Here is a 22,389-nt window from a genome sequence, read left to right on the forward strand (position 1 = left end):
CTGGCACAATGCAGTCAGGTAGGTAACGTTCTCCTGGTATCCACCAAAATGAGACTTGTCTATCAGACTGACAGACAGAAAAGAGCGATTCATCACTCCACAGAACATGTTTCCACTGCTTCAGAGTTCAATGGCATTGTGCTTCACACCACTCCATCTGACACTTGGCATTCCCTTACGAAAATTAACCATGGTTTACAATGGTTTGCAGTTTTTCATGGTTCTTTGGGTAACTATGGAAACCATGACTATGGTTTTATCATGATTTCGCTACAGTTAAACAGTAGTATAATGTTGGTCATAAACCATGGTTTTTTGTTTTACCATGGTCTTTATCGTGGTCTTTGTTTTACCATGGTCTTTCCAAACCATGGTAGTACTATGGCCCATGGGTAGTACCAAAATACCATGGTAAAACTATGGTTACTGCCTAAAAACCATAGGAAACCATAGTGAATTTTCATAAGGGTTGTGCTTGGTGATGTGAGGTTTGCATGCAGCTGTTCGGCCATGGAAGCCCATTTCATGAAACTCATGGGGCACAGTTTTTTTGTGCTGGGGTTAATGCCAGAGGAAGTTGGGAACTCTGAACTTATTGAGTCAATCAAGCATTTGGTGACTTTTACGCAATAATGCTTCCACTTTGCAATAAAACAACTTACTGTTGACTGAGGAAGATCTAGCAGGGAAGAAATTTCACAAACTGACTTATTGCAAAGGTGACATTCTGTGACAGTACACATGTTTGTAAGCCTGACTGCAAGGCTATGTGCTTGATTTTATACACCTGTGGCAATGGGTCTGAATGAAACACCTGAATTCAGTGTGTCACGATACTTATGTCCATACAGTGTATATCCAGGACTTCCTGAATGTCTCACCCAATAAAAAACATTCTCCTCACCACAGGCTGTCAGCATCCTGTTCTCAGTAAAACGAAACTATTTTGGGCTTCACTGGAAAAATTATATTTTCAGTTAAGTGACTGAACGAATGTGTGTGCAAAATAAGGACCAGAAACCGTGTCTCGGTAATTTTAGGCAGTATAGCGATACGCTTTATATGTATACGCGCGTACACACACACTATGCATACATTATAGTATGTGTCTGCGTGTTCAAAACGCAAATAACTGGTTTCCATCCGTTTTCAAATATCCAACTATAACTTAAGTTATAGACATTTAACATTATTGCAAGTAGCAGACTCAAAATAAAGATACAAATTTTATCCGTTTATGTCATTGCTCTTAAAACAGAAGGTAAATGTTTATGGACAAAATATCTAAAATTTAAATCCACAACCTATTTGGCAACGGCTCTAAAACCATAACCACTGACGCATATATTTTTTGTATTTAGCTTGCTTTTAGTTTTTGTTATTTTTCAGTTTTAGCTAATTTCTAGTTGCGTTTGTTTTTGGCTTTCAACGCTGGCGCATGCGCGACTCACATCCACGGTTGAGTCATCCTGTAGAAGCAGGCACAACAGCTCCCCCTCCCGCCTCATGACGCCGACCCTGTCCCATAGGGTCAAAATTCTGGCAGCAGAATTCCCTGTTGGCGTCTCACCGTAAAGTGCCCCATGGGATGCTAACCGTGACTACCGTAACCAGTCTAAGCGGAGCCGAGCGCTCCAAGCAAACCAACAGTGCTCAGCGTGTCTGACGTCACGGATGCGTCACATGACCGATTTGGGCCAATGGCAGGCGAGCAGCGGGGCGTCCGGGCTTCCCTGCCGAGGTGGAGTAGGGGAGCAGAGGTTGCAAGCGTTTCGCGTTAATGCTGCCGATCAGTGCGGCGCGTTCCTGTGCTGTGCTACTGCACGTTTACCTCCGGGGATCGTAATAGAGCCGGTGGCCGTAGGACTGGAGCCGGAGCCTTTTTTTGATAGGATAGGAACCCGTCCGACCCCGCCGATCGCTGTCGCTTCTTTTTAAATAACGGGACGCCTCGGACTTCCTTTCGCTTCTGGGTGCCTGACCGGCGCACAGGTAACAGTTTTTAGCCCAGAAGCGAAGCGGCCCCTGCTGAATATGGACTTCGGCGGTGGCGGTGGGCTCCACAGTAAACAGTACTCCCAGTCGGAGGACAGCAAGCCTTTATTGGAGGAGATGTCCACGCCGCCGGTGGGGAATCGCCGGAGCAGAACGGGCTCAGGGCCGTGTCGGAGAGCCCCGCAGCATTGCAGCAGCGGGATGCGCTACAAGCTCCTTCAGGAAGGAGACATCCAGGTTTGCGTGATCAGGCGCCACCGCACCTTCCTCAGCAAGATCCTTGCCAGCAAGTTCCTGCGGAGATGGGAGGCGCACCACCTGACGCTTACGGAAAGCTGCCTGCTGTCGGCCACGGTGAGTCTCCCCGATCAGCACAGATGAAGCCCACTGCATTTTCTGACAGTATTGTTTCCTTTCTGTGTGGTCTTTGATGGACTTTACGTGCGTGTGTGTGTGAGACAGAGAGAGTGTGGGGCAATATCTGAGAGTTACGACATAATTACTGTAAAAATCTGTCAGATACACCAGTGTGGTGGCAGGAGTAAGATGTATTTGTACAGTTTTTCACGTTTTAAGAGATCACGGAGTGTGGCAGAAGGCATCACCCGTAGTGGTGGTATTGAACGGGGAAAGTCGTCTCCTTCATGATTCGGCAATCGCATCGTCATACTCACAAAAGGCTGAATGTTGGAAGTAAATCGTCAGACCCTCAGAACTGCCACCGCAGTGAGTGCAGTGACTCTGAACTATAGGAGATGCCCTGTGGGGTGGGGGCAGCACCAGGTGTTTGTCTGTGTCTCATTGTGGTCACTGGAGGGCATGAAGTCCTGTGAGACCCCTGACTGCAGCTGTGATGGCGTTTGACATGGGTCGGTTTTCACTGTCTACCTCTCTCTCCTCTGGTCTTCCATTATGTGGTAGGTGGATTTAAGCCCAGTGCGCTTGTATACTTCATGCCGAGTGCTGTGTCGTTCTTCCCTGCTGCCTTCCTCAGACTAATTTCACAATCTGGCAGTGTGGATAGAACAGGAGATGGAGAATTACAGCTGGACATCAGGAGAGAGGAAGACACCAACGATGATCGCAAGTCACATTAACCAGGGTTGCTGTGGAAACCGTGTTGTTTCTATGGCAGTGTGGTGGTTGTGGTTACTAACCTACAGTGTATAGTTGATGTGTCTTGTAATTCTGTGGTTAATAGTGACATAAGGTCTTCAAGGAAGCTTGTTTTGAGTTGATGTGGTTGGTAGTTAGTAGCTGATTTTCTCATGAAATAGAAGTGTTTTAATATGACTCTGGTCTGTTAGTTGTGACCTGTATTGAACAGCCAATCCCAGTATATTGGTTTTAGATCCCTTTATTTTATCAAGAAAACTGTAAGTTGATATGGAGAGAGGAGGCCATCTTTCTGTATGAAGGTGAGCATGAGAGGAAGTTCTCCTCTTTTATCCTGCTCTTCAGTGTGGATGTGCCCAGTGCTGTGTGTTTTCCTCCAGCACTGAGTGCTGTATCAGGTTGATGAAACGGCTGTCCACCTTTGTTTGGAGATATGAATTCTTGGCTACATGCAGGAGGGAATCCGCTAGCCCTTGAAGATGCTGTCTGCGTCTACGGCAGCAGAGCCTGGCATGGTTCTTCTTTGTTCTTCGTTCTAAGTTTCGTTTTTTTTTTTTTTGTTTTTTTTTTGGGTCAGTGCGGCGATCTGAAAACAACGTAAATATCTGCTTTGATGAGCTTGGCTCTTCCTGGTTGGAAATGTGACTTTCTCCGGGCGTTCCACTATTCAAATAACCTTCCTTCCCCTCATGCACAGTTGAGGTGTTATTCTGTGTGTCTGCTTGCAGTGTCTCTCACACTTTGAGTGTGTGTTTATAGACCCCCATCCCTGCACGTTCTCTGTCTTCCTCCAGCCCACAGGCTACATGGAGACTGCCGTAGCTTATGGTGCTATGGAGGATCTCCAACCCCTGTGCTGGGATGGCGCCCCCAAATACTGCCTGCAGCTCAGCATTCCTGGGGGTACCATGCTATTGCAGGTCAGAGCCTCGTCCTGTCAGCTGGCTTGTGGTGCATTTTTGGTCCATGGGGGTTTAGGCTGGCCTGGTTCTGATGACCTGTCTCTGTGTCTTGGTGTAGGCAGCCAACAGCTATTTAAGGGAGCAGTGGTTCTACTCAATGCAGTGGAAGGTAGGGTTAGACTGCTTCTGCTTCAGGCTGGGGCTCCACCCACAGCCTGTGATGTCACTGACCCGGTCTGGAGTATGGCATGTCTCCGCTTTAGTGAGAGAATCTTTCTGACTCCAGAAAAAGATGCACAAGTACAGCAAGGTTCTGAGCAACCCAAGCCGCTGGGAGGTGGTCCTGAAGGAGATCCGAGCCCTGGTGGACACGGCGTTGACGTCACCCCTGCAGGATGACGCGGTCCACCAAACGCCGCTGCACATTGTCTCCGCCCTGCTGGCTGAGGTGTGTCCCTGCGGCCTGGTCCTCGTCCTGTCCAGGTTATCTGTAAGTGTATGTGTTTGCATCAGTATCTCTAATGGTCAGGTTTTCCAATACAGAACCCCAGCCTGAGCATCCAGGACCACGAGAACATTATCATGGTGAGTGTGAATGCATGTTCCCGGCTGTAGCTCAGTGCAATTTTATACACCAATGAGTCTGCACTGATGTTGTGGAACTACTATACAGAGTGATGAATTAACCTTACCTGCTCTTTCGTCAATCCTTCAGGCCATTGCCCCTCTGCTGGAAAACAACACCCCCCCCCCAGAGCTGTGTGACCTCTTCCTAAAGGTAAACATCTCTTCCTCGGTGGGGGGCAGGGGGAGTTCCACCTGATGTTTGACCCTTTTTGGTGCCAAAGTGTCAGGATTTTGTCTGATTGTGTGTTGGTCTCCAGCACTTTCAAGAGTGTCCGCGGTCAACGGTGGTTACTGAGGTTTTCACACCTATGGTGCAGAGAATTCTGAAACACAATATGGTGAGTGTTCATCTAGGGCTGTGCGGTCCTTGGGAACAGCTGTGTCCCGCGAGTGACAGCTAGCTAGAGTGATCTCTCACTCCTGTCTTGGCAGGACTTTGGGAAGTTTCCCCGCCTTCGCCTCTTCACTCAGGAATACATCCTGGCCATCAGTGAGCTCAATGCCGGGGCGGATGTGGTCAGGAAGTTCATCCAGAGGTGGGCCGTCTTCTGAGCGTGCTCATCAGCTATGAGGTACCTGCAAACGTGCCTCTGTCAGCTGAACGTTGGCTCTGTGTTCCAGCCTGCATGGTCCCACCGGGCTCTGCCCCCACCCCCGCGTCCTGCCCAACCTGGTGGCCATCTGCCTGGCTGCCGTTTACTCCTGCTATGAGGACTTCATAAACAGGTGAGTCAGCCTCACTCCCTGGGCGCTTGCAGCGTTTACAGTGGTCCCTGGTCCTCCTCCCTCCCTGGGCGCTTGCAGCGTTTACAGTGGTCCCTGGTCCTCCTCGCTCCCTGGGCGCTTGCAGCGTTTACAGTGGTCCCTGGTCCTCCTCGCTCCCTGGGCGCTTGCAGCGTTTACAGTGGTCCCTGGTCCTCCTCGCTCCCTGGGCGCTTGCAGCGTTTACAGTGGTCCCTGGTCCTCCTCGCTCCCTGGGCGCTTGCAGCGTTTACAGTGGTCCCTGGTCCTCCTCGCTCCCTGGGCGCTTGCAGCGTTTACAGTGGTCCCTGGTCCTCCTTTTTTCCTCTCTGGAACTCTAACACCTGAGCTCTGTTTTTCTTCTGCTGGAACTGTTGTGTCATTCGCCTACGTCAAGGGACACAGCACTCTGGGAAAACCCTGTTTTCCAAGTTTGGCGGCCCTTCCTCACAGCCATCTGAGCACAGATCTGCCCCCCCCCCCCCTTCCCCATTTGTTCAAATGTTGGAAAATGGCAGCCAGAGCAGAGGACGGCTTCTTGCCTGAGTATCTGCGTGTCACACCCCCGGTGTTTGTACACAGCCTGCATCTTTAGCAGGGCATCTATCCATTCTGTCCCCCCTCCAACAGCCGGGACAACTCCCCCAGTCTGAAGGAGATCAGGAACGGCTGGCAGCAGCACGGTGACAGGAAGCCTCCCCTCATTCTGAGGTCCTGCCCCTTGGAAGCTGGGCCACCCACTCCCTCCATTGCGCTCCACTCTAGCGACATCCTGGTGGATCTGGAGCAGAACCAGAGGGCTTCAGGCGGCGCTGCACTGACCGGACTTCCAGGGCTCAGCAGTGAGCCCGACCTGATCGACTGCCTACATGGTGGCCCTGCCTTCGGTGCCCCGACCGTCCAGCTGCCCCCCCTGGCTGACCGAGTCTTGGGCTGTTTTGTGCTCATCCTGAAGATTCTGTGAGCAGGCCTCCTTCTGCCTGTGTGTGTGTCTGTGTGTGTGTGTGTCTGTGTGTGTGTGTGTCTGTGTGTGTGTGTCTGTGTGTGTGTGTCTGTGTGTGTGTGTCTGTGTGTGTCTCTGTGTCTGTGTGTCTGTGTGTGTGTCTGTGTGTGTGTCTCTGTGTGTGTCTCTGTGTGTGTCTCTGTGTGTGTCTCTGTGTGTGTGTGTGTCTCTGTGTGTGTCTCTGTGTGTGTCTCTGTGTCTGCCTGTATGCATGTCTTAAACAGCCTGTGAGCTTGATCAGCTGCTCCCTATCTTTGCAGGTCAGATTATGATGACTGGAGACCAGCTCTGGCCAGTCTGCTGCAGCCAATTCCTTTTCCCAAGGAGTAAGTATCCCTATGCCCTATGGAAGTCTGCCTGAATATATATGCATGTGCGTGTGTGTGTGTGTGTGTGTGTGAAGTAGGGAGTCTGCTTATGAGTGTGTGTGGGAGGGGTGGAGTCTTTGTATAGGAGGAATAGTCTGTATGTAGAGGGTAAGGTCCTTCTTTTATTGTATGTGGAAGGGGTGGGGTCTGTCCCTGTGTGTGCTTATGGAGGGGTGGGGTCTGTGTGTGTGTGTGTGTGTATATGGCAGGGGTGAAGTCTAGCTCACCGTACCTGGAAGATTGTGGGAAATGTAACATGTATCTGATACCTGTGGGTGGAGGGGGTTACCCTGGGAGTACACGTGTGTCCCTGGAGCGCCCTCCCGAGGTTAAACCAGGCTGCTCTGTCTCCAGCAAGCTTTCGCTGACTGAGTATTGCCACGTCGGGGGTGAAGGCTCACCTGTGTGGGCAGGGTCATGCCAGCCCCCAGGTGGCTTTAACAAAAGTAACAACATGCTGCTTAGGTCTTGGGGGACTACATGTGAAATACCCTGAGGAAACATGTCTGTGCATGTCTGTTTCTGTGTTAAGCTCTTTGGTCTGAGCGGTTCTGCATGTGTGTCTTTAACCCTGGCTGTCCTCTTTTCCCATTCAGGGCACTCGCACACCCCAAATTCACAAAGTAAGTGTTCCTTCTTCTGCCTGATAGGTTTATTTTCTTTGATTGGGTATTATCCTCACACCACACAGCAGTCAAAGGCCTGATCCCTCTCTCCTGATTCTTGTAGGGAGCTCAAGTGTGTCATTCAGAGATTTGCTCAGGACCCGAGACAGGAGGTGACCGCATGTATCTATATGAATCTATAAAAGTGTGTCACTTGGTGTGTCTGTAGAAGTGTGTAGCTGTTTGTATCTAAATTTGTCACTTTGTATATCTGAAAGTGTGTTGCTTTCGCTGAACGTGTCGCTGTCCTGGTGCAGGTTCACTCCTGTCTGCTCGGGGTGCGTTCCGGGAAAGACGGCTGGTTCCAGCTATACAGCCCTGGTGGCGTGGCCTGCGATGATGACGGAGACCTCTTTGCCAGCATGGTGCGTGTTTGTGCGTGGGCTCGCATCCTAGCCTGTCTGCAGTTCTTCCCCTGACCGTGATTGACCCCTGACCATGACTGACCCTTGACCGTGACTGACCCCTGACCGTGACTGACCCCTGACCCTGGCCTCCACCCAGGTGCACATCCTTATGGGCTCATGTTACAAGACCAAGAAATTCCTGCTGTCTCTGGCGGACAGTAAACTGGAGTCCTGTGTCCTGCTGGCACTGAGAGGGAACAAGACCATGGTGGAGGTGTGTGCCTGCATGCATGTGTTTTTGTAATCATTACCTTGTGGGGACATTTTTTCAGTACCCACAGGGATAACATCAACTTTATAAAAATCTGTGAATGCCGTCAAAAAACTAAAATAGCCAAAAGTTTTGTATTTTGTTTGGTTACTTATGGTTAAGGTTAGGGCTGGGTAGGGGTAGTTGGGTAGTTGTCATAGTTAGAATTATGCCCATACAAATGAATCATTATAAAGCTATAATACATAGACTGTGTTGCTGCTGGGAATCCACACACAAATCCCAACCCTCACCACACCCTGATGCCTGTCATGCTGCAGATCCTCTGCCTCATGTTGGAGTATGACATCATCGAGAATGGGGACACCCGGCGGCAGGTGGTGTCCACGGTGCAGAGCACGCAGCCAGGCCTGCACACCTACAGCAAGCTGTGCGAGCGGCAGAGGGAGCTCCGGGAGCTGGTGAGAGGCGTTCCCATGGAGACGAGCCCCGCGCTGACTCGTGAATGTGGCAGGGAGGCGTGGCCTCCGCTTTGCACTGCTCAGGCATATTCTCTGTGTTCCTTTCCGCTTTCAGCAAAGAAAAGGAGGACCGGTCCGCCTCACGCTGCCCTCAAAGACCACGGTGAGTACGGTGCGGAGCACTTAGGCGGGTGGGACAGCCCAGCTGGAGCCGTATTGAGCGCATCCCAACCCTTCCCTCCCCCCCCCCCCCCCACCCCAGGATGCTGATCTTGCTCGGCTGCTCAGCTCAGGCTCCTTTGGGAACTTGGAGAGCCTGAGTCTCGCCTTCACCAACGTCACCAGTGCCTGCGCCGAGCAGCTCATCAAACTGCCCTCCCTCAAGCAGCTGAACCTCTGGTCCACACAGGTGAGCCCCCCCCCCCCCCAGTAGCCGCCACACCGCTCCTCCTCACCCCGCCACTGACACTGATGCCCCCGCACTGCCGTCTCCCCGCAGTTTGGTGATGCTGGGCTGCGCCTCCTCTCTGAGCACCTGGGCTCCCTGCAGGTGCTGAACCTGTGTGAGACTCCTGTCACTGATGCCGGCCTGCTGGCCCTCGGCTGTAAGTGTACAGCACTGACTCGGCACTGACTCACACACAGTACTCAACCAGCAGACAGTAACTGCACTCTCACACTGATAGTCTAGTGATGACTGTGGGTCTGTCTGTATTGATGACTGTGACTCAGTGGGTCTGACTGTAGTGATGACTATGGCTTGGTCACTGTCTGTAGTGATATTTATGGCTTGGTTTCTGTCTGTAATGATGACTTTGGCTTAGTGTGTCTGTCGGTAGTGATGACTGTGGCTCAGTGGGTCTGACTGTATTGTTGACTATGGCTCGGTCTCTGTCTGTAGTGATGACTATAGCTCAGTGTCTCTCTGTAGTGATGTCTATAGATCGGTCTCTCTCTGTAGTGATATTTATGTCTTGGTCTCTCTCTGTAGTGATGTTTATGTCTTGGTCTCTGTCTGTCTGTAGTAGGGATGCTCATTTCGATTAATTTTCCGAACCGACAACCGCCGTTCGTTATCCGAACATTAATCGTTAACTGATCAGATTAGAATATTAAATTAGAATTGAATGAAAATAGAACTGAGGAGTGTCTGATTAAATATGCGAACATTTTTTTTCGGTTTTATTTTAACATGTGCGAACAACAGCACACAGAACATATCAAGAACAGAATCTGGATTCACACATCGTCAAATTTTCACGCACCTGCAGCGTTTCCGACAACAGAGAAAAACAAATTAATATAAATAAAAAGAATAAAATAAATAGGCCTGCACTAAATATTTTTTACTTAAATAACAAATTAAGATTACAAAACGAAAACACGCTGAAATCCCTTTGAAGCTTTGAAGATCAGGTATAGGCAAATTTTTTCAGACATGGGCTACTAAGTTTTTTCGGTTAAAAAAAAAAAAATAAAATATAGCAGGCCTGCCTCAAACCACAAATTGTCTAGTTTTTATTTAAAAAAAGTAACATGTCGACGTGCTGTGGGGATAGTCTGAAGCGCAACCTATTGACAGTTAATCCCGCAGCAGAAAACACCCTTTCAGATGGCACAGATGTCCCAGGAATGCAGAGATAACGCCGCGCTAGCATGGTCAGTCTCGGGAAGCGCCGTTCATTTGCTATCCAACAATCAAGAGGATTAATATCCAAAGAGGGCGGATTGTCTCTCATATAAATGTCCACCTCTGCTCCATAATCAGTGGCTTGTTGAGGAGTGGTGTAGTCCTCTCCCAGGAGCAACATCATGGCATTGCTCTGGCTGGGTTTTGTATCTTCAGCTTGGGCAGCAGACACCGCTTTCTCATCACCTTCCGTAGTGGCCATTTCCAAAGCAGAGCACATTTCAGTAAGTTTCTCTTTTGCGGCTTCTTTCTCCGCTTGTGCCAAAAATCGGAGATGTTTATGGCGAGGGTCCAGGACAGAGGCAATCAGCGCTGGTTTGGCCATCAACTCATCTGAGTCAACCTATGGCAAGCAATATCCCCATAATTAGTTAATTAATAAATAATAATAATTATTATAAAAAATTATCATCTACCTCCATGCGGTCACTTAAGGACTGCCGAACCTTCGCCTTGAACTCTGTTACTCTGTGGCTGTCCTCCTCGGCTGTCATCAGGTGTGTGTTCAGGAGGCTGAATGTGATGTTGTGAGGTAAATGTTGGAAATTGACACGTTCTTTTCTGTCCACATTACGGTGGTTGCACATTTTAAAGTTTCCAGCACTGGCACAATCTCAGCTATTATCTGCCAGTATTCGTCTCGCATCTCAAGGGTTCTGGCATCTTGCAGCTTTGCTACCGTTCTGTCAGACAGAACAGCTGTAACGGCCCATCTTTGTTCAAGAAGTCTCCCGAACATGTCACACATGTTTTACACGATTGAACGAGCTGGTGTTTCGGAAGCTTAATTTGTTCTTGTTTGGCTTCCAGTGCCTTGCACGCAGGTGTGCTGTGGTTGAAGTGGCTGACAAGCTGCCCAGCTGCAATAATAACACGATGCACAAACACATTAAATCCATCATTTACAGCGAACTGCAGCGTATGAGCAAAACAGGGAACCGAGTCCCAGTTCACCCGTCCTGGAGAGTTTGCAGCCACGATGTTGCGTGCATCGTCATGAACACATGCAGACACTTTCCCATTTAGACTCAAGGTTTCCATCGCATCAACTAGTTTAGCTGCAAGGTTCTCAGCTGTGTGTCTGCTTGTCATACTCTGTGTTAGTAGGACAGCTGAATTAACTTGCCAGTTCTCATCTATGTAGTGGCAAGTTATTGTTATATAGCTTTCCGTTGTAAAGGCCACAAGCAATTTTTTCCTTTCCTCAAAACAGGCTTCAATTCTACGGGTAATAATAGGTCTTGATGGGATATCGTAATTAGACTCAATATAGCTCAGCAGCTCTCGAAAACCTTCACCACAGACGACACTGATGGGCATAATGTCCTTAACTATCATTGAGCAGATTCTCTGAGTTATCTCTTCAGATCGCCATGCATCACATCTTCTCCCTGATAACACTGAGGGCAATGTTTGTTGTCCTTCATTGCACAATGCTTGTGGATGTTTGCTTCGCAAGTGATATTGCATCGTACTTGTACTATTGGTGTATTTTAATACCGCGTACCATATTTTGCAAGTCACTTCGTTGGCCTTTCTGTCGAAATGGTCGCACACAGTACTTCTTTTCGCTCGCTTCATTTTGCTTGCCCGGCAAAATACGTCCGAAGGCACGTGTGGTTGCACGTGATAACGCCATATGAGTTAACAAATAGCGTATGTGTAGCATATTTATGCCGCAAAACTTTATACTACTACTACTACTAATAATAATAATAATTAAAAAAATATATAAAAGCATTTTAAACCGTTTAACTGATAGTAATAATCAGTCATAATTCATTCTTTCGGTTAACGGTTAAACGGTCAATATGAGCATCCCTAGTCTTTAGTGACAACTGTTATTTGGTTGGTCTTTCTGTAATGATAACTGTGGCTCTATCTGTCAGTATGTCTGTAGTGATGTTTGTGTCTCTGTCTCTCTGTAGTGATGTCTGTAGCTCAATGTGTCTGTCTATGGTAATTACTGTGTCTCTGTCTGCAGGGGCGCCGTAAGGGGGAGGAAAGCTAGGACGATTCCAAGGGCCCCTGAGTGACAGGGGCCCTAAAAAATTAGGAAAATAACTGGATTGGTTTGGACTGGGGGGCCTAATATGATATGCTTTCATGGGGCCCAAAATCTCTAGCAACGCCCCTGTCTGTCTGTAGTAATGACTGGCTTAGTGTGTTTGTAGTGATGACTGTGGCTTGATTTGTGGTGATGACTGTGACTCAGTCTGTCTATAATGATAACTGTCTTTGTCTTGCAGCCATGAAGAGTCTTTGCAGTCTGAACATGAACAGCACCAAACTTTCTGCAGATACTTACGAGGATCTCAAGGTTGGCCTGGATGTTTCTCATATGATGCCTCCTGAGTACCACCTACCTCTTCTACATTGACTGCTGACTTCCCAGAATTACCCCTTAGACCCTCCACACTCCTCCCTCCTCATACGTCCCCCAACTCTTCCCTGCTTGCTGATTTCTCTCCCACCTTTTTGGCCAATCAAGCTCTGGTTTCCCTTTCCCAGCCCAACCTGTGCTGTCCTGCAGTCATTAGTTCACTAGAGTTCAGTTCAAATCTCATTTTTCTCTCTCTATCCATGCAGGCCAAACTTCCCAACCTGAAAGAGGTCGATGTTCGCTACACAGAAGCCTGGTGATCAAACTCTGCACTTTCCAAAATACTTCCTTCCTGTGACATCCTCAATGAAGGAAACCTGGCATTTTCAACCAGAAGGAGCCTTACTCCCATGACATCCAATCAAAAGGACATTCTTCTTGTGTCAGCCAATCAATGCTGAGCTCTTGGAATTAGACTCATCAGGATGCCAGTGCTATCTGATAAGAGCTTTATTCTGACTTCAGTCTTTTCGTGCTTAAGCTGTATCTCATGTCATCACAAAATTCAGTAGTCGTGTGGTATTATCGCCTACTTGTCTCACTCTCAGGCCTCTCAGGCAGTTTTTAACAGAGGTGGAAAGTTCAGGTCCAGAAAGTACAAATCCGGACCGAAATTTTGTTTCAACCAAGCAGTTGAATACTCTGACACTGACTCTTTATGCTCAACTGGCTGGTTGAAACAAAATCCTGGTCCGGTTTTGTACTTTCTGGACCTGAACTTTCCACCTCTGGTTTTTAATAACTTGAATGATCATTTCCCATATCTTCAGAATCTACTTATATTTGTTAATCGTTATACATTAACTCCCATATTTGTAAAACATGGTCTGGGACCACCTTGAATTTATGGACAATGTGTGTTACTGGCATTCTGTGTCTGACTCCTCCTCCTCATTTTTTTGGACACACCCACCCCATGTGCTTTCTTATTGGCTGCCCCGGTGGTTCCTTTCCTCACTGTCCATCCCTGTCATGGATGAATAAGCAAGAATTTTTTCTCAGAATTTTTATTCACATTTCTAAATTTTTATTGTATACATTTACAGTACTGTGAAAAAGTCTTAGGCAGTCAAAGAAACTGATGTTTAAATCAGCTTTGTGTGAAACTGATTTTATATGTCAAAATGTGTTAGCTTAACCATTTCAAAACCTCCCCAAAAGCCACCCAAGAATGTGCAATAATCACCCAATACTTGGATGTATTTTTTGATTCGACCAGTAGCACACCTTGTGTGCTTAATCAATATATCATTCACTAATTAAATTAAATTAATGGAGCTGGTGGTGAAATTCAACAAATACGTGTTATGGCTGAGTTGCCCCTAGCGAGAGGTTTGGGAGCTGAAGCGATGGATCCATCCATCAAGATATCAGTACCTTTTTGGAGAACCGAAGAACCTCTTTGTTAATTTTTATTGTATTTCTGTTCATTTGTATGTGTTCTAACATTAAACTGTGTTTTTTTTCTGCGCAAATATATGCTTACTACCCAGATAAATATCTTTAAACATTTGCTTTGATTGCCTTAAACTTTTGCACAGTGCTATATTTATATTCAATTTTCTGCTCCATAAACTGCAGATTTGAAGACATTTATAATATTAATTTTCAGGGTTTGTGTTAGTGAATCGTCTTGGAAGTTACTGTATTCTAACTCTTGGGAGTCAGTGTCAGTTTAAATTTCACTGGTTGATGTTTTCTGTCCGTTTTTTCATGTCCATTTGACTGATGAGAACTTTTGCAGACATATTTCTGGGAAAGAATCTTGTGGTGACTTGGCTAGTGAACTGGATGTGAAACCCATATTTGGATGCCTATTCTGTGTGTGTGTGTGTGTGTGTGTGTGTGTGTGTGTGTGTGTGTGTGTGTGTGTGTGTGTGTGTGTGTGTGTGTGTGTGTGTGTGTGTGTGTGTGTGTGTGTGTGTGTGTGTGTGTTAATTACACTATATGGTCAAAAATATGAGGAAACCGGCCTGTTCAACATCTCATTCTGAAACCATGGGTATCGAAATTGGTCAGCCTATTGTTGCTATAATAGCCTTTGTTTTTCTGAGAAAGCTTTCCCTCTGCTGGGATTTGCTGGTATTCGGGTTTTGATGTTGGGTGTTCAGGTCCCTTTCTTTGAGCTTGTGTGGTACCACTGAACCTGGTCCCAGATACTTCACAGTTACTTCACTTGTGTTTGACCGGGACAGCTCTAGCAGGGCAGAAATGTGGTGAAATAACTTATTGGAATTAAATGGCATCTTATGGAAAGTGGAGGTCACTATCCTCTTCTGTGTGACCACCCCTTCTGCTGCTAATGTTATACATTTGTGTCAGCAATGGATATGGGTTAATTTGGCAATTCCTCTAATTAACAGGAGTTGTCCACCTACTTTTGGCCATATAGTGTATCTGTCTTCAAAATGCATAAAAACATGCATTATTGCCTCTGTCTTATATATTTGTCATTTTGTATGCATTTTATAATTTTATAAGTCAGGTTCTGCGGTAGTGCATTCTAATGCCTTTTTTCACATGGCAGTAATTTATGTTTGCATTAGGGTTAGGACATGTGGGACCTGCCGAATCTTGTTAAACAGTAAAATACCATTTTCTTTACAGAACTTGTCAGCCGAGTGCATCTCCCCTGCTCCTCCCCATCTCTCCCTCTTTATGTTTTGACCGTATGTTCCCCTTGCGACGGGTGTCAGTGGGTCTTTGTGATGGTGGGATTGGGGGTCACTGTCATTCATGCTTTCAGCCAGGAACCTGTACAGCCGATCTGTCTTTAGGGAGGGGTGAGAAATGGCCAGAGAGGCGCGGTGTTCGTCTTCAACGGTGGCCCACAATGCTTGGATTTGTTTGTCGCCTCCTGTCACTCTAGATTGGCTGTCCTTAACTATCTGTAATTTATGAGCTTTCTTAAATATGAAGTGAGCCAGTAGCTGTTAAAAATGTTTAATGTTAGTGTTCATCTAAGTTGTGCCTTAGTTCAACAGATTTTATAAATAATGCCTAATGTGGGGGCAGTGTGGAGGTGTAGTGGTTAGTACTGTTGCCTCACACCTCTGTGACCTGGGTTCAGGTCTTCCGCCAGGGTTCCATGTGTGTGAAGTCCAGCAACTGCGGTTTCCCCCCACAGTTCAAAAACATGCTTAGGTTAATTGGAGTTACCAAAAAGCCTGTAGCTGTGTGTGTGAGTGTGCTCTGTGATGGGTTTGCACCCCATCCTGGGTTGTTCCCTCCCTTGTGCCCATAGGCTCCGGACCCCCTGCAACCCTGAAAAGGACAAGCAGTTACGGAAGATGGATGGATGGATGGATGGATGGAGCCTAATGTGCTCACATGGAGAACCAGATTAACTGTAGTTTTATAAACCATTTATAAAAGATTGCCATGATTTTTTGCACCACACATGCCCTATGACAGATTATGATCAGAATGGAACTTGTGAGAGTCAGGCCCAGTGCCTATTTTTTCTTTTAAATTTTCCCTACATTTTCAAATCCACTGGATTTGTTGTCTGTGTGAGCCAAGCTAACGTAACGTAAGCTTGATGGGCTGCACTGTGTGGTGGATTCCAAACTGGCAAAATGCTCACTTGCTTTATGTCCGTAACCATTGTTGCCTCTATTGAAATAAGACTCAGAGAATCGCTATCATGGCATGGTATGTGTTTGCTGGAGTTTGTTGATCTGTGTATGTGTGGTGTAATGATGCACTTGTTCAACAATCGTAACGCTGTGCGCATCTGTAATTTTTTTTTGGGGTTAATTCTGCATTTCATTTGCCCCCCATTCATTTTCCGCTAGTATCGGCTCTACTGAGAGGAAATCTTTCGTAGATCACGGTGCCAAACCGACTACCGTCTTTGGACCTGCTTCTGCTGCTGTAATTCTTTTGTTTGCCAGAAGAGGGGGCGCGATGACAGCGATGTGTGCGGAAAAGGAGCTTTCCGGCTTTCCCGCAAAAGACGAAGCGCTGAAAAGCGCCTTTTAAGGGCATGATTGGTGAGGGAGCCGGGTGAGTCAGCCCCTGTTCTTCCGCTGTCTGACAGCGTCTACTACGTGGGTTAAATACGTTCTCTCTGTAGCTTCTGTGCTGCTAATTCTTATCGACAAAAAGAAAACAAAAATATTTTCGCATCAGAAAAATAATTACTTTACTACGTATTCTTGTAATAAACCTGGTTGATATCTAAAGGGCCAGTTTTTGGATCTTGTGCTTTTTATCTGAATGACAAGTCCTGTGGCACTACAGGGCAAATCATCACTGCTCCTGTGACTGATTTTGGTTCATGGATCTGGGCTCTGTCCACGTTGGGCTGATCCCTCCGAGCTCTGTGCATGTCCAGCCTTCAGTCACAAGTAATGGCTTTACATAACCATAGCAGTATTGTATTTGTTTTAGGCAAAGCTGTGGTGGCTCTTGTCAAGGTGAGTCTGAGCTACTCCCCTGCAGGCTGAGGCTTGAGCTGATCTTTCTCTCTGCTCTTGCATTGCCCTGACTTCCCATCCCCTCGCAGCCTTTTATGGTAAAAACCTCTCAGATGACTGACATAGCAGGAAGCACCATTTCCACGCTCTCGTAGCCTTGATTCTTGGTTACAGATGAGGCAAGTTTACGTTGTGGCTTTGCAGCCAGCATTGATGGTATAGGGCTCTGTAGCAATAAGACTGTTTGTGCACATTGGGCTGCCTCACCCCGGTCCCTCGGAGACGTCACCTCCCTCTTGGAGACCTACCTTGCCCTGTGAACTCTACAGGTCTTCATCTTGTGGGCCCAGCTAAGGCCCCCATGTCCAGCATTAAAAATGCTGATTTACAGGAATGTCAATGGTTCACGGAAGTATACCGCCAACTGAGCAGTTTGTAAGGGCGTCGCTGTTGAAAACACAATATATTAGAATGATCCCACTTAACCTTTAGCGTGACATTACATCTGGCCTGTGCTGTCACACAGTGTCACATTTATCAGGGTTCTGCTGGCTTCTAACCTTTCAGTTGACTTTGCTTATGAGGCCATAGCCCAGGATATGGGGTCACGGTCACTGATGCGAATTGGGGGGGCTTTGGAAGAGACTCCATTAAAGGCAGACAGGAGGGCTGGCGGGCACCATGGGGGTGGGGGGCGTTCGCAGGCTGCAGTGGATGCTGCCTTTACCACACCCACATCCTCAGACTGTGCTGCACTCCTCAGTGTGAGAGGGCTTCCTCCTTCCAGGGCCAGTTGCATCACTAGCAGTGAGCGTGGAACAAGAAGGGGTTGGGCTTCCACCATGTCCGGCTTTGTAAGTGCCTTCTGGTGAGGGACGAGGTTAGAAAACCAGATGGTATAAGGCTGCAGTCTCGCGGCACTGTAACTGCAGTGCCTCCAGATTTTACCCGTCATTTCACTGAATGTGTGTGCACACATGGATTTTGCCTGGCCTGCCTTCCTCCACACAGCATCACGGCTGGGTGGCGTTTTCTGGAATGCAGGGCAGGTCAGGACATGCACAGTCCTCGGTCTACTCCAACACTCACACCGGTAAACAGTCGCACGCTGAGGTACAGTCCACAACAAGCAATGTCGTGATTCAGCAACGTCCTGTGGGCGTGTGTGAAACAGTATGTAGTGTTTTTTTGCCCTTCATTCATTTCCACGTTTTACTTTTGCCAACACACAACTTTTTCATTTATTTTCTGCCTCACTGCCCTGACCTGAAACCACATGATAATCTGCCACCCCCCCACCACAAAGGACATATGGGCTTTTGGGGGCTGTGCTGTGCCATTGATGAGCATTCAGTCTCCTTCTGTTCTTAAACCTTTAATCATCCCCCGAATCCTGCCCCATGCACTCAAGAACAAAGATTTCAGGGGGGAAAAAACTTTATTTTGAAATTAGACTTGTGATCTGACATCTTTCATTATAATGGTTTCCAGTTAAAAACATGAAGATAAACCTTTGGTACCAGTTAAAATGCTGCATTTGTGCCATGGCTTCCCAAGGGGTTGCATGAGAGCTCTGCAGTCTTGCCCTACATAAGTACAAACAAGGATCAAATGCTGCCCATGTGTGGACGGTGACCAATCACAGTGCAGCACCAGCTCAAGGCCCACCTGTCAGAAGGGGAAGGAACCTTGATAAGGAGTGGAATGGTACGCTTGGTATGTGAGTGTGAGGAGATTAACAGCAGGTGTTAACCAGGACCACGTTAGAGAAGATATCTTTGCGGATGTGTGTGTTGGCTGAACACGTGTCGCCCCCACCCCCTTCTTGGCTGTGGTTGGATACTCCGCCCCCAGGCAGCATCGCCACGCCCACCAGTCTACTGTGTTTGGGCATCATAATTGGCTCCGCCAGCTTTCTTCAGCTCTTCTCGGAGGTAGTCCTCCTCCAGTTCACGTGGATCGCTGACCATAAACTCTTTGGCGAAGTTCTGACGAACAGCATAGAGGAAATAAGAAAACTTGTGTTTGTGTGGGCAGAAATAAATGACAAACACATTGGGAATTTCCCCACAAGACACACAGATTGTACTTTTGGTGATATTATCATCATTGGTTACAGTAACTGGGAGGTATGAGTCCTGTACTGGGGAGGGGGGAAGAGATAAGAGATTGATCAGGAACAAAGCTAGGTGTGTGTTTGTGTGTGCATGCATGTGTAAGAGAACATACCTGTATGACCTCTTTGACCAGTGTTTTGTCGGTGCTGATCTTGGCTCGCTGCAGGCCGCTCACATTCTCCCCGATCCAGGTGATCAGCGTGAATTTCGCCCTCTTGCTCATGGCATCACCCGTCGTGATCCGCACGAAACCAAACAGGCGGACATCATCTAAGGAGGTGGCCCGAGAGAGCTGTCAATCATGCCGGGAGGGGGAGGGGCAGCAGGACGAGCGCATGTGCGAGTCAAAGTGCCGGCAAATGAGACGTGTGCCGTCCAGCTGCTATGGCAAAACATGAACATGAGATTTCTGATACATGCAAAGCCCTGACTGGAAGAGCCAATCAGGAAAATGGGGTGAGTGTACAGCCAATAGCATTGTAGGTCTAGGCCTGCAATGTGAATGGCCAGTTCAGTTTAGGTCCAGCCTATAATGTGTATTTACACTGAAGCACGCATGTAAGCAACTGGAGGGCTGTTGGCTGATGTTCACCACTGTTCATCCAGATGGGCTCTGGATATTCAGGATGATGTTGAGCTGAGCACATAGTTACTGTTATATCAGCCAAAAAAAAAAGATTATTAATGCATACAGATTTGCATTTTCTCCCACACACCTGAGAGTGAGCACTAACCAGTATAAACTGAATCACAAGCTACTACCCTACCCATGAGGCTTCAAAGGCTGTTAGCGTATTGAGTTTCTCTACATGACCCCACCCTCAGACACTGACCTGGCCTCGGCGGCTCACTAAACCATAAACCCAGTCGGCCCTCACTCGTGACTTTCGAGCCAAGAGCTGGTTCAGCTCAACCAACCATAAAGCAGAACTTTGAACTGTAGGGAAAGAAAAAGCGGCACTTTCTAGAGCACCACCATGTCGCCTGACTGAACCAGGAAATAAACCCAGGCTCCCCTGGTGACACAGCAAAACACTTCCCGATCTCACTTCCTGCCACTTTTTGGCTCTGCAGAGACCAGAAATCCAACTCATTCACCAGTTAACAGAACAACCACTCCTGACTTAAGACAACAACATGTTTCCGGAATAACAGATCGTGTTAAACAGCAGAAGTTGTGGTATAGGGTGCTAATGCAGCGTTTCTGTTCAGCACAAACAGCGTGGTGCCAGAGGCCTCTTGGGCGAGATTCCTACTTCAACAATGTTATCTGCAAAGCACTTTCTGATGGTGTGTCGCACACATGAAGTACCATTAGACACAGCTATGATATCGGAGCTTAAGCCAACCTCAGAGACTTTAGTACCAACCACAATGCCCTGGAGACCCTGTCAAAATACCCCACTGCATCACTACCCTCCTGGGAATTCAGCTGATGTCTGATACTTGTCTCTCAGTGCTCAGACAAAGGCCTGTTTTGAGCTGTTGGTTGGGTGAGGCTACACCCTCTTCTGGAAAAGCCTGGCAGGTATTCAAAAACATCCAAATCCTTGCTACTGCCTCAGGGTATAAATGACTGTTTTCATTCAATGTGCATCCTTCGGAAATAACATTTCTTTTATGCATTATATTATATAAAAATCCAGACACACACACATGCACACGTTGGCATAGTTAAATCTAAACATTACACCAAGGAACTAAATTGAGAGAGACTTCCGAGTTTAGGGGAGCCCGGATGCGTTATGCATGCTTCAACCACCGAGCACCACACATCGCAGTGGGCTTATACACTGCAGGGTCAAACTGCCAAGAGATTCGCAAGGTTTATCGAAACTCTTTCGACGGCGGAGCCTAAGGGTGACAATACACAGATCAATATCCTGAGAAATGTTGCTCGGACACTTTCCCATTGATACTGGGCAATACATTTCTCTGAAAAACTCTGATTTGCAGCGGGCAACTTTTCACGATCATCTAGATGCAGATGAGCTGCCCTTTGTTTCACCTGGGTAGCAGGTGTCCAGCAACACTGCTCAAAATCTGCCCTGCGTATCATCACCTTAACACTTAACTCCGTTCTAAAACAAACTCTCTCAGCAGCCATTTGTAGAGAGCGCAAAACCCACGGGCGAAGGTTTCGCTCCAGCGGGCAACCGACATGCTGAAGATGCAGATCTTTTCAGCGGACCGGCGGACTTACCTGTGCACTGCTGCTTAAACTCGCTGTAATCGGACCCGTGACCTCCAGGCACGATCATGGAACCGTCGTACTTAAAGGAAGCCCTTAAATGACATGACAAATCGAATAATGAAATACACAGAAATAAATGATAACCAAGCAATTAAGCAGTGAAAACTAAAGGTGCGGGGCGAAATGACCCCCCCCCCCAGGATGAAGCAGCCTGCGGTAAAGACCCACAGGCTTTCACAGGAGGGCGACAAAGTTTTCAGCAAAAATACAAGTGACGGGTTTTGAATTATGAATGAAAGTTGTAAGAAACTAGGCAAATTGTTGCTTGCCTTACAAATTCACACCCACGACAAGGTGCGGTAAATGACCGTGAAAGAAAAACTCACCAGCAAATGCCACTGTTATCGTCTCTGACCAAATTGTAAGCTTCCCTGCAGGCTTCTTTGTCAACTCGTGTTGCCATGTTTTCTAAATGAGATGGAAAGGTGGAAATCAGCAAAAGTTCAGGGTGTAAGAAGAGTCCTGGATCCGGACGGATCAGAGCGAGCTGGGCGAAGGTAGATACTATGTGCTCCCCCAGAGCAAAATGTGCAACACTACCGCCTTCTCTCTGAGAAAAGTGGCCGCTCGCACCGGCAACTCCTGGGCGGTGCACGTCTTCCTGAGTCAGGGCGCCTCTTAACGGCAAGCCAGGGGATAAAGCTCTAACTTTTAAAGACGTTCCTTGTATAGTTTGAGGCTTTACTGGACTTGTCTGCCATCTTTCGGCGTACGTTTGAAATGCAGGCTTCGTGTTTTGATAGCGGGTTGTGCGAAATATCAGGCGCAGCCACTGCTAATGATCTCCCTCCTGTGTAATTTATCCTGTTGGCATCCATGTACTCGGAGCCTTAACAACAGCCCAGTTAAAGGACTCGTCAATCCAGGTTTAAATATTTTAAAAGTGAATATTTAATGATAAAGGAACGCATTTATTTAAGAGAGCCACCCCCCACCCTTCTCCACATTTCCACTAGTATTTGTGCACTATTTAATGCGAATAGGTGTGCCGCTGATTCAGACAAACCCTATCTCCGGTGCTTTGTTTT

At 47.4% G+C, this 22,389-nt stretch overlaps 2 protein-coding genes and 1 pseudogene across 2 annotated transcripts; 1 reads left to right on the plus strand and 2 right to left on the minus strand.

Annotated features, from left to right (window-relative positions):
* Positions 1–1,698: 1,698 nt before the first annotated feature.
* Positions 1,699–15,006, plus strand: LOC111848106 (C-Maf-inducing protein-like). Its single transcript, XM_072717828.1, has 21 exons — positions 1,699–2,349; positions 3,906–4,031; positions 4,132–4,182; positions 4,300–4,461; positions 4,557–4,598; positions 4,729–4,791; positions 4,898–4,978; positions 5,073–5,176; positions 5,262–5,366; positions 6,012–6,341; positions 6,645–6,710; positions 7,349–7,375; positions 7,482–7,530; positions 7,675–7,782; positions 7,922–8,038; positions 8,356–8,496; positions 8,612–8,659; positions 8,759–8,905; positions 8,996–9,101; positions 12,436–12,506; positions 12,776–15,006. Exons 1-21 carry the CDS (start codon positions 2,035–2,037, stop codon positions 12,827–12,829), a joined length of 2,313 nt encoding a protein of 770 aa, XP_072573929.1. The 5' UTR covers positions 1,699–2,034; the 3' UTR covers positions 12,830–15,006.
* Positions 9,754–11,656, minus strand: LOC140593478 (E3 SUMO-protein ligase ZBED1-like; annotated as a pseudogene).
* A 3,403-nt stretch (positions 15,007–18,409) lies between the features above and the next one.
* LOC111848043 (coactosin-like protein) lies at positions 18,410–21,978 on the minus strand. The gene is made up of 4 exons (XM_023819744.2): positions 21,688–21,978; positions 21,311–21,393; positions 19,220–19,377; positions 18,410–18,978 (listed from the first exon to the last, which is right to left on the minus strand). Exons 1-4 carry the CDS (start codon positions 21,762–21,764, stop codon positions 18,868–18,870), a joined length of 429 nt encoding a protein of 142 aa, XP_023675512.1. The 5' UTR covers positions 21,765–21,978; the 3' UTR covers positions 18,410–18,867.
* Positions 21,979–22,389: the final 411 nt, after the last annotated feature.

The sequence above is a fragment of the Paramormyrops kingsleyae genome, chromosome 11, assembly GCF_048594095.1.
Source record: "Paramormyrops kingsleyae isolate MSU_618 chromosome 11, PKINGS_0.4, whole genome shotgun sequence".
In the NCBI taxonomy this organism is placed as follows: Eukaryota; Metazoa; Chordata; class Actinopteri; order Osteoglossiformes; family Mormyridae; genus Paramormyrops; species Paramormyrops kingsleyae.

Coding starts and splice junctions, on each gene's coding strand:
- LOC111848106 (XM_072717828.1), top strand. CDS start 2,035: ATGGACTTCGGCGGTGGCGGTGGGCTCCACAGTAAACAGTACTCCCAG. Junction 4,183..4,299: donor TCTACTCAATGCAGTGGAAG/GTAGGGTTAGAC, acceptor TTCTGACTCCAG/AAAAAGATGCACAAGTACAG. Junction 4,792..4,897: donor TGTGTGACCTCTTCCTAAAG/GTAAACATCTCT, acceptor GTTGGTCTCCAG/CACTTTCAAGAGTGTCCGCG.
- LOC111848043 (XM_023819744.2), bottom strand. CDS start 21,764: ATGGCAACACGAGTTGACAAAGAAGCCTGCAGGGAAGCTTACAATTTG. Junction 19,378..21,310: donor GTTTAAGCAGCAGTGCACAG/GTAAGTCCGCCG, acceptor CCACCTCCTTAG/ATGATGTCCGCCTGTTTGGT. Junction 18,979..19,219: donor TGGTCAAAGAGGTCATACAG/GTATGTTCTCTT, acceptor GCTGTTCGTCAG/AACTTCGCCAAAGAGTTTAT.